General features: G+C 51.9%; 1 protein-coding gene across 1 annotated transcript; it reads left to right on the top strand.

The window, feature by feature from the left end:
• Window positions 1–620: 620 nt before the first annotated feature.
• On the top strand, window positions 621–2,570 carry LOC139567225 (mucin-2-like; the record flags this gene model as incomplete). The annotated part of the gene is made up of 1 exon (XM_071388698.1): window positions 621–2,570. A coding segment is annotated over one exon (1,950 nt), but the record flags the coding sequence as incomplete, so codon positions are not given.
• Between the last annotated feature and the right edge of the window lie 8,961 nt (window positions 2,571–11,531).

Raw genomic sequence — 11,531 nt, 5'->3', positions numbered from 1 at the left:
GGCCTGCATACTCACCAGACATGTCACCCATTGAGCATGTTTGGGATGCTCTGGATCAACGTGTACGACAGCGCGTTCCAGTTCCCGCCAAAATATCCAGCAACTTCCCACAGCCATTGAAGAGGAGTGGGACAACAATCAACAGCCTGATCAACTCTATGAGAAGGAGATGTGTCGTGCTGCATTAGGCATGTGGTCGTCACACCAGATACTGACTGGTTTTCTGATCCACAACCCCTACCTTCTTATCTAAAGGTATCTGTGACCAACAGAGGGATATCTGTAATCCCAGTCATGTGAAATCCATAGATTAGGACCTAATTCATTTGACCGATTTCCTTCTATGTAACTCAGCAAAAGTCTTTGAACATCTTTCATGTTGTGTTTATTTTTGTTCAGTGTAGATCATCAGATAAGTTATTTCATACGATGTGATTGGCTGATACGTAAGATCTGGCATGTGTCTGCGATGTAGTTCGGCAGGAACTGGACCAATGTGTTGCGGTCAGTGATAATGACCATCTCAGTACTGTACCACACCCCCCCCCCCCCCACACACACACACCCTAACCCTAACCCAGTCATCTCCCCACAGACACCGTCCAGTCATCTCCCCACAGACACCGTCCAGTCGTCTCCTCACAGACACCGTCCAGTCATCTCCCCACAGACACCGTCCAGTCATCTCCCCACAGACACCGTCCAGTCATCTCCCCACAGACACCGTCCAGTCATCACCTCACAGACACCGTCCAGTCATCTCCCCACAGACACCGTCCAGTCATCTCCCCACAGACACCGTCCAGTCATCTCCCCACAGACACCGTCCAGTCATCTCCCCACAGACACCGTCCAGTCATCTCCCCACAGACACCGTCCAGTCATCTCCTCACAGACACCGTCCAGTCATCTCCTCACAGACACCGTCCAGTCATCTCCCCACAGACACCGTCCAGTCATCTCCCCACAGACACCGTCCAGTCATCTCCTCACAGACACCGTCCAGTCATCTCCCCACAGACACCGTCCAGTCATCTCCCCACACAGACACCGTCCAGTCGTCTCCTCACAGACACCGTCCAGTCATCTCCCCACAGACACCGTCCAGTCGTCTCCCCACAGACACCGTCCAGTCATCTCCCCACAGACACCGTCCAGTCATCTCCCCACAGACACCGTCCAGTCATCTCCCCACAGACACCGTCCAGTCATCTCCCCACAGACACTGTCCAGTCATCTCCTCACAGACACCGTCCAGTCATCTCCCCACAGACACCGTCCAGTCATCTCCTCACAGACACCGTCCAGTCATCTCCTCACAGACACCGTCCAGTCATCTCCCCACAGACACCGTCCAGTCATCTCCTCACAGACACCGTCCAGTCATCTCCCCACAGACACCGTCCAGTCATCTCCTCACAGACACCGTCCAGTCATCTCCTCACAGACACCGTCCAGTCATCTCCCCACAGACACCGTCCAGTCATCTCCTCACAGACACCGTCCAGTCATCTCCCCACAGACACCGTCCAGTCATCTCCCCACAGACACCGTCCAGTCATCTCCCCACACAGACACCGCCCAGTCATCTCCCCACAGACACCGTCCAGTCATCTCCTCACAGACACCGTCCAGTCATCTCCTCACAGACACCGTCCAGTCATCTCCCCACAGACACCGTCCAGTCATCTCCTCACAGACACCGTCCAGTCATCTCCCCACAGACACCGTCCAGTCGTCTCCTCACAGACACCGTCCAGTCATCACCTCACACAGACACCGTCCAGTCATCTCCCCACAGACACCGTCCAGTCGTCTCCTCACAGACACCGTCCAGTCATCTCCTCACACAAACACCGTCCAGTCATCTCCTCACAGACACCGTCCAGTCATCTCCCCCCACAGACACCGTCCAGTCATCTCCCCACAGACACCGTCCAGTCATCTCCTCACAGACACCGTCCAGTCATCTCCCCACAGACACAGTCCAGTCATCTCCTCACAGACACCGTCCAGTCATCTCCCCACAGACACCGTCCAGTCATCTCCCCACAGACACCGTCCAGTCATCTCCTCACAGACACCGTCCAGTCATCTCCTCACAGACACCGTCCAGTCATCTCCCCACAGACACCGTCCAGTCATCTCCCCACAGACACCGTCCAGTCATCTCCCCCCACAGACACCGTCCAGTCATCTCCCCACAGACACCGTCCAGTCATCTCCTCACAGACACCGTCCAGTCATCTCCCCACAGACACCGTCCAGTCATCTCCTCACAGACACCGTCCAGTCATCTCCCCACAGACACCGTCCAGTCATCTCCCCCCACAGACACCGTCCAGTCATCTCCCCACACAGACACCGTCCAGTCATCTCCTCACAGACACCGTCCAGTCATCTCCTCACAGACACCGTCCAGTCATCTCCTCACAGACACCGTCCAGTCATCTCCTCACAGACACCGTCCAGTCATCTCCTTACAGACACCGTCCAGTCATCTCCTCACAGACACCGTCCAGTCATCTCCCCACAGACACCATCCAGTCGTCCCCACACACACACCGTGACCCCTGCAACACTCACACAGAACACACACCTCAGTAATGACGTGGTCTCCCTTTGTTAGAGCTATCCTGACCTCAATGGGACTTCCTGGAGGAATACAGAGTTCTCCTGACCTCAATGGGACTTCCTGGAGGATTACAGAGTTCTCCTGACCTCAATGGGACTTCCTGGAGGAATACAGAGCTCTCCTGACCTCAGTGGGACTTCCTGGAGGATTACAGAGTTCTCCTGACCTCAATGGGACTTCCTGGAGGAATACAGAGTTCTCCTGACCTCAATGGGACTTCCTGGAGGAATACAGAGTTCTCCTGACCTCAATGGGACTTCCTGGAGGAATACAGAGTTCTCCTGACCTCAATGGGACTTCCTGGAGGAATACAGAGTTCTCCTGACCTCAATGGGACTTCCTGGAGGAATACAGAGCTCTCCTGACCTCAATGGGACTTCCTGGAGGAATACAGAGTTCTCCTGACCTCAATGGGACTTCCTGGAGGAATACAGAGTTCTCCTGACCTCAATGGGACTTCCTGGGGGAATACAGAGTTTTCCTGACCTCAATGGGACTTCCTGGAGGAATACAGAGCTCTCCTGACCTCAATGGGACTTCCTGGAGGACTAGAGTTCTGACCTCAATGGGACTTCCTGGAGGACTAGAGTTCTGACCTCAATGGGACTTCCTGGAGGAATACAGAGCTCTCCTGACCTCAATGGGACTTCCTGGAGGACTAGAGTTCTGACCTCAATGGGACTTCCTGGAGGACTAGAGTTCTGACCTCAATGGGACTTCCTGGAGGAATACAGAGTTCTCCTGACCTCAATGGGACTTCCTGGAGGACTAGAGTTCTGACCTCAATGGGACTTCCTGGAGGACTAGAGTTCTGACCTCAATGGGACTTCCTGGAGGACTAGAGTTCTGACCTCAATGGGACTTCCTGGAGGACTAGAGTTCTGACCTCAATGGGACTTCCTGGAGGAATACAGAGCTCTCCTGACCTCAATGGGACTTCCTGGAGGAATACAGAGTTCTCCTGACCTCAATGGGACTTCCTGGAGAAATACAGAGTTCTCCTGACCTCAATGGGACTTCCTGGAGGAATAGAGTTCTGACCTCAATGGGACTTCCTGGAGGAATACAGAGTTCTCCTGACCTCAATGGGACTTCCTGGAGGAATACAGAGTTCTCCTGACCTCAATGGGACTTCCTGGAGGAATACAGAGTTCTCCTGACCTCAATGGGACTTCCTGGAGGAATACAGAGTTCTCCTGACCTCAATGGGACTTCCTGGTGGAATACAGAGCTCTCCTGACCTCAATGGGACTTCCTGGAGGAATACAGAGTTCTCCTGACCTCAATGGGACTTCCTGGAGGAATACAGAGTTCTCCTGACCTCAATGGGACTTCCTGGAGGAATACAGAGCTCTCCTGACCTCAATGGGACTTCCTGGAGGAATACAGAGCTCTCCTGACCTCAATGGGACTTCCTGGAGGAATACAGAGCTCTCCTGACCTCAATGGTACTTCCTGGAGGAATAGAGTTCTGACCTCAATGGGACTTCCTGGAGGACTAGAGTTCTGACCTCAATGGGACTTCCTGGAGGACTAGAGTTCTGACCTCAATGGGACTTCCTGGAGGAATACAGAGCTCTCCTGACCTCAATGGGACTTCCTGGAGGACTAGAGTTCTGACCTCAATGGGACTTCCTGGAGGACTAGAGTTCTGACCTCAATGGGACTTCCTGGAGGACTAGAGTTCTGACCTCAATGGGACTTCCTGGAGGACTAGAGTTCTGACCTCAATGGGACTTCCTGGAGGAATACAGAGCTCTCCTGACCTCAATGGGACTTCCTGGAGGACTAGAGTTCTGACCTCAATGGGACTTCCTGAAGGACTAGAGTTCTGACCTCAATGGGACTTCCTGGAGGAATACAGAGTTCTCCTGACCTCAATGGGACTTCCTGGAGGACTAGAGTTCTGACCTCAATGGGACTTCCTGGAGGACTAGAGTTCTGACCTCAATGGGACTTCCTGGAGGACTAGAGTTCTGACCTCAATGGGACTTCCTGGAGGACTAGAGTTCTGACCTCAATGGGACTTCCTGGAGGAATACAGAGCTCTCCTGACCTCAATGGGACTTCCTGGAGGAATACAGAGTTCTCCTGACCTCAATGGGACTTCCTGGAGAAATACAGAGTTCTCCTGACCTCAATGGGACTTCCTGGAGGAATAGAGTTCTGACCTCAATGGGACTTCCTGGAGGAATACAGAGTTCTCCTGACCTCAATGGGACTTCCTGGAGGAATACAGAGTTCTCCTGACCTCAATGGGACTTCCTGGAGGAATACAGAGTTCTCCTGACCTCAATGGGACTTCCTGGAGGAATACAGAGTTCTCCTGACCTCAATGGGACTTCCTGGTGGAATACAGAGCTCTCCTGACCTCAATGGGACTTCCTGGAGGAATACAGAGTTCTCCTGACCTCAATGGGACTTCCTGGAGGAATACAGAGTTCTCCTGACCTCAATGGGACTTCCTGGAGGAATACAGAGCTCTCCTGACCTCAATGGGACTTCCTGGAGGAATACAGAGCTCTCCTGACCTCAATGGGACTTCCTGGAGGAATACAGAGCTCTCCTGACCTCAATGGTACTTCCTGGAGGAATAGAGTTCTGACCTCAATGGGACTTCCTGGAGGACTAGAGTTCTGACCTCAATGGGACTTCCTGGAGGACTAGAGTTCTGACCTCAATGGGACTTCCTGGAGGAATACAGAGCTCTCCTGACCTCAATGGGACTTCCTGGAGGACTAGAGTTCTGACCTCAATGGGACTTCCTGGAGGACTAGAGTTCTGACCTCAATGGGACTTCCTGGAGGACTAGAGTTCTGACCTCAATGGGACTTCCTGGAGGACTAGAGTTCTGACCTCAATGGGACTTCCTGGAGGAATACAGAGCTCTCCTGACCTCAATGGGACTTCCTGGAGGAATACAGAGTTCTCCTGACCTCAATGGGACTTCCTGGAGAAATACAGAGTTCTCCTGACCTCAATGGGACTTCCTGGAGGAATAGAGTTCTGACCTCAATGGGACTTCCTGGAGGAATACAGAGTTCTCCTGACCTCAATGGGACTTCCTGGAGGAATACAGAGTTCTCCTGACCTCAATGGGACTTCCTGGAGGAATACAGAGTTCTCCTGACCTCAATGGGACTTCCTGGAGGAATACAGAGTTCTCCTGACCTCAATGGGACTTCCTGGTGGAATACAGAGCTCTCCTGACCTCAATGGGACTTCCTGGAGGAATACAGAGTTCTCCTGACCTCAATGGGACTTCCTGGAGGAATACAGAGTTCTCCTGACCTCAATGGGACTTCCTGGAGGAATACAGAGCTCTCCTGACCTCAATGGGACTTCCTGGAGGAATACAGAGCTCTCCTGACCTCAATGGGACTTCCTGGAGGAATACAGAGCTCTCCTGACCTCAATGGTACTTCCTGGAGGAATAGAGTTCTGACCTCAATGGGACTTCCTGGAGGACTAGAGTTCTGACCTCAATGGGACTTCCTGGAGGACTAGAGTTCTGACCTCAATGGGACTTCCTGGAGGAATACAGAGCTCTCCTGACCTCAATGGGACTTCCTGGAGGAATACAGAGTTCTCCTGACCTCAATGGGACTTCCTGGTGGAATACAGAGCTCTCCTGACCTCAATGGGACTTCCTGGAGGAATACAGAGTTCTCCTGACCTCAATGGGACTTCCTGGAGGAATACAGAGTTCTCCTGACCTCAATGGGACTTCCTGGAGGAATACAGAGCTCTCCTGACCTCAATGGGACTTCCTGGAGGAATACAGAGCTCTCCTGACCTCAATGGGACTTCCTGGAGGAATACAGAGCTCTCCTGACCTCAATGGTACTTCCTGGAGGAATAGAGTTCTGACCTCAATGGGACTTCCTGGAGGACTAGAGTTCTGACCTCAATGGGACTTCCTGGAGGACTAGAGTTCTGACCTCAATGGGACTTCCTGGAGGAATACAGAGCTCTCCTGACCTCAATGGGACTTCCTGGAGGACTAGAGTTCTGACCTCAATGGGACTTCCTGGAGGACTAGAGTTCTGACCTCAATGGGACTTCCTGGAGGACTAGAGTTCTGACCTCAATGGGACTTCCTGGAGGACTAGAGTTCTGACCTCAATGGGACTTCCTGGAGGAATACAGAGCTCTCCTGACCTCAATGGGACTTCCTGGAGGAATACAGAGTTCTCCTGACCTAAATGGGACTTCCTGGAGAAATACAGAGTTCTCCTGACCTCAATGGGACTTCCTGGAGGAATAGAGTTCTGACCTCAATGGGACTTCCTGGAGGAATACAGAGTTCTCCTGACCTCAATGGGACTTCCTGGAGGAATACAGAGTTCTCCTGACCTCAATGGGACTTCCTGGAGGAATACAGAGTTCTCCTGACCTCAATGGGACTTCCTGGAGGATTACAGAGTTCTCCTGACCTCAATGGGACTTCCTGGAGGAATACAGAGTTCTCCTGACCTCAATGGGACTTCCTGGAGGAATACAGAGTTCTCCTGACCTCAATGGGACTTCCTGGAGGAATACAGAGTTCTCCTGACCTCAATGGGACTTCCTGGAGGAATACAGAGTTCTCCTGACCTCAATGGGACTTCCTGGAGGAATACAGAGCTCTCCTGACCTCAATGGGACTTCCTGGAGGAATACAGAGTTCTCCTGACCTCAATGGGACTTCCTGGAGGAATACAGAGTTCTCCTGACCTCAATGGGACTTCCTGGGGGAATACAGAGTTTTCCTGACCTCAATGGGACTTCCTGGAGGAATACAGAGCTCTCCTGACCTCAATGGGACTTCCTGGAGGACTAGAGTTCTGACCTCAATGGGACTTCCTGGAGGACTAGAGTTCTGACCTCAATGGGACTTCCTGGAGGAATACAGAGCTCTCCTGACCTCAATGGGACTTCCTGGAGGAATACAGAGTTCTCCTGACCTCAATGGGACTTCCTGGAGGAATACAGAGCTCTCCTGACCTCAATGGGACTTCCTGGAGGAATACAGAGCTCTCCTGACCTCAATGGTACTTCCTGGAGGAATAGAGTTCTGACCTAAATGGGACTTCAATGGGACTTCCTGGAGGAATAGAGTTCTGACCTCAATGGGACTTCAATGGGACCTCAATGGGACTTCCTGGAGGAATAGAGTTCTGACCTCAATGGGACTTCCTGGAGGACTAGAGTTCTGACCTCAATGGGACTTCCTGGAGGAATACAGAGCTCTCCTGACCTCAATGGGACTTCCTGGAGGACTAGAGTTCTGACCTCAATGGGACTTCCTGGAGGACTAGAGTTCTGACCTCAATGGGACTTCCTGGAGGACTAGAGTTCTGACCTCAATGGGACTTCCTGGAGGACTAGAGTTCTGACCTCAATGGGACTTCCTGGAGGAATACAGAGCTCTCCTGACCTCAATGGGACTTCCTGGAGGAATACAGAGTTCTCCTGACCTCAATGGGACTTCCTGGAGAAATACAGAGTTCTCCTGACCTCAATGGGACTTCCTGGAGGAATAGAGTTCTGACCTCAATGGGACTTCCTGGAGGAATACAGAGTTCTCCTGACCTCAATGGGACTTCCTGGAGGAATACAGAGTTCTCCTGACCTCAATGGGACTTCCTGGAGGAATACAGAGTTCTCCTGACCTCAATGGGACTTCCTGGAGGAATACAGAGTTCTCCTGACCTCAATGGGACTTCCTGGTGGAATACAGAGCTCTCCTGACCTCAATGGGACTTCCTGGAGGAATACAGAGTTCTCCTGACCTCAATGGGACTTCCTGGAGGAATACAGAGTTCTCCTGACCTCAATGGGACTTCCTGGAGGAATACAGAGCTCTCCTGACCTCAATGGGACTTCCTGGAGGAATACAGAGCTCTCCTGACCTCAATGGGACTTCCTGGAGGAAAACAGAGCTCTCCTGACCTCAATGGGACTTCCTGGAGGAATACAGAGCTCTCCTGACCTCAATGGGACTTCCTGGAGGAATACAGAGTTCTCCTGACCTCAATGGGACTTCCTGGAGGAATACATAGTTATCCTGACCTCAATGGGACTTCCTGGAGGAATACAGAGTTCCCCTGACCTCAATGGGACTTCCTGGAGGAATACAGAGTTCTCCTGACCTCAATGGGACTTCCTGGGGGAATACAGAGTTTTCCTGACCTCAATGGGACTTCCTGGATGAATACAGAGCTCTCCTGACCTCAATGGGACTTCCTGGAGGACTAGAGTTCTGACCTCAATGGGACTTCCTGGAGGACTAAAGTTCTGACCTCAATGGGACTTCCTGGAGGAATACAGAGCTTTCCTGACCTCAATGGGACTTCCTGGAGGAATACAGAGTTCTCCTGACCTCAATGGGACTTCCTGGAGGAATACAGAGTTCTCCTGACCTCAATGGGACTTCCTGGAGGATTACAGAGCTCTCCTGACCTCAATGGGACTTCCTGGAGGACTACAGAGTTCTGACCTCAATGGGACTTCCTGGAGGACTAGAGTTCTGACCTCAATGGGACTTCCTGGAGGAATACAGAGTTCTCCTGACCTCAATGGGACTTCCTGGAGGACTAGAGTTCTGACCTCAATGGGACTTCCTGGAGGACTAGAGTTCTGACCTCAATGGGACTTCCTGGAGGACTAGAGTTCTGACCTCAATGGGACTTCCTGGAGGAATACAGAGCTCTCCTGACCTCAATGGGACTTCCTGGAGGAATACAGAGTTCTCCTGACCTCAATGGGACTTCCTGGAGGACTAGAGTTCTGACCTCAATGGGACTTCCTGGAGGACTAGAGTTCTGACCTCAATGGGACTTCCTGGAGGACTAGAGTTCTGACCTCAATGGGACTTCCTGGAGGACTAGAGTTCTGCCCTCAATGGGACTTCCTGGAGGACTAGAGTTCTGACCTCAATGGGACTTCCTGGAGGAATACAGAGCTCTCCTGACCTCAATGGGACTTCCTGGAGGAATACAGAGCTCTCCTGACCTCAATGGGACTTCCTGGAGGAATACAGAGCTCTCCTGACCTCAATGGGACTTCCTGGAGGAATACCGGGCTCTCCTGACCTCAATGGGACTTCCTGGAGGAATACAGAGCTCTCCTGACCTCAATGGGACTTCCTGGAGGAATACAGAGTTCTCCTGACCTCAATGGGACTTCCTGGAGGAATACAGAGTTATCCTGACCTCAATGGGACTTCCTGGAGGAATACAGAGTTCCCCTGACCTCAATGGGACTTCCTGGAGGAATACAGAGTTCTCCTGACCTCAATGGGACTTCCTGGGGGAATACAGAGTTTTCCTGACCTCAATGGGACTTCCTGGATGAATACAGAGCTCTCCTGACCTCAATGGGACTTCCTGGAGGACTAGAGTTCTGACCTCAATGGGACTTCCTGGAGGACTAAAGTTCTGACCTCAATGGGACTTCCTGGAGGAATACAGAGCTTTCCTGACCTCAATGGGACTTCCTGGAGGAATACAGAGTTCTCCTGACCTCAATGGGACTTCCTGGAGGAATACAGAGTTCTCCTGACCTCAATGGGACTTCCTGGAGGAATACAGAGCTCTCCTGACCTCAATGGGACTTCCTGGAGGACTACAGAGTTCTGACCTCAATGGGACTTCCTGGAGGACTAGAGTTCTGACCTCAATGGGACTTCCTGGAGGAATACAGAGTTCTCCTGACCTCAATGGGACTTCCTGGAGGACTAGAGTTCTGACCTCAATGGGACTTCCTGGAGGACTAGAGTTCTGACCTCAATGGGACTTCCTGGAGGACTAGAGTTCTGACCTCAATGGGACTTCCTGGAGGAATACAGAGCTCTCCTGACCTCAATGGGACTTCCTGGAGGAATACAGAGTTCTCCTGACCTCAATGGGACTTCCTGGAGGACTAGAGTTCTGACCTCAATGGGACTTCCTGGAGGACTAGAGTTCTGACCTCAATGGGACTTCCTGGAGGACTAGAGTTCTGACCTCAATGGGACTTCCTGGAGGACTAGAGTTCTGACCTCAATGGGACTTCCTGGAGGACTAGAGTTCTGACCTCAATGGGACTTCCTGGAGGAATACAGAGCTCTCCTGACCTCAATGGGACTTCCTGGAGGAATACAGAGCTCTCCTGACCTCAATGGGACTTCCTGGAGGAATACAGAGCTCTCCTGACCTCAATGGGACTTCCTGGAGGAATACCGAGCTCTCCTGACCTCAATGGGACTTCCTGGAGGAATACAGAGCTCTCCTGACCTCAATGGGACTTCCTGGAGGAATACAGAGTTCTCCTGACCTCAATGGGACTTCCTGGAGGAATACAGAGTTATCCTGACCTCAATGGGACTTCCTGGAGGAATACAGAGTTCCCCTGACCTCAATGGGACTTCCTGGAGGAATACAGAGTTCTCCTGACCTCAATGGGACTTCCTGGGGGAATACAGAGTTTTCCTGACCTCAATGGGACTTCCTGGATGAATACAGAGCTCTCCTGACCTCAATGGGACTTCCTGGAGGACTAGAGTTCTGACCTCAATGGGACTTCCTGGAGGACTAAAGTTCTGACCTCAATGGGACTTCCTGGAGGAATACAGAGCTTTCCTGACCTCAATGGGACTTCCTGGAGGAATACAGAGTTCTCCTGACCTCAATGGGACTTCCTGGAGGAATACAGAGTTCTCCTGACCTCAATGGGACTTCCTGGAGGAATACAGAGCTCTCCTGACCTCAATGGGACTTCCTGGAGGACTACAGAGTTCTGACCTCAATGGGACTTCCTGGAGGACTAGAGTTCTGACCTCAATGGGACTTCCTGGAGGAATACAGAGTTCTCCTGACCTCAATGGGACTTCCTGGAGGACTAGAGTTCTGACCTCAATGGGACTTCCTGGAGG

The sequence above is a fragment of the Salvelinus alpinus genome, unplaced genomic scaffold (genome assembly GCF_045679555.1).
Source record: "Salvelinus alpinus unplaced genomic scaffold, SLU_Salpinus.1 scaffold_86, whole genome shotgun sequence".
NCBI classification, from domain to species: domain Eukaryota; kingdom Metazoa; phylum Chordata; class Actinopteri; order Salmoniformes; family Salmonidae; genus Salvelinus; species Salvelinus alpinus.
The sequence above is the reverse complement of the archived record's forward strand: the minus strand, read 5'-3'. Positions and strand labels throughout refer to the sequence as shown.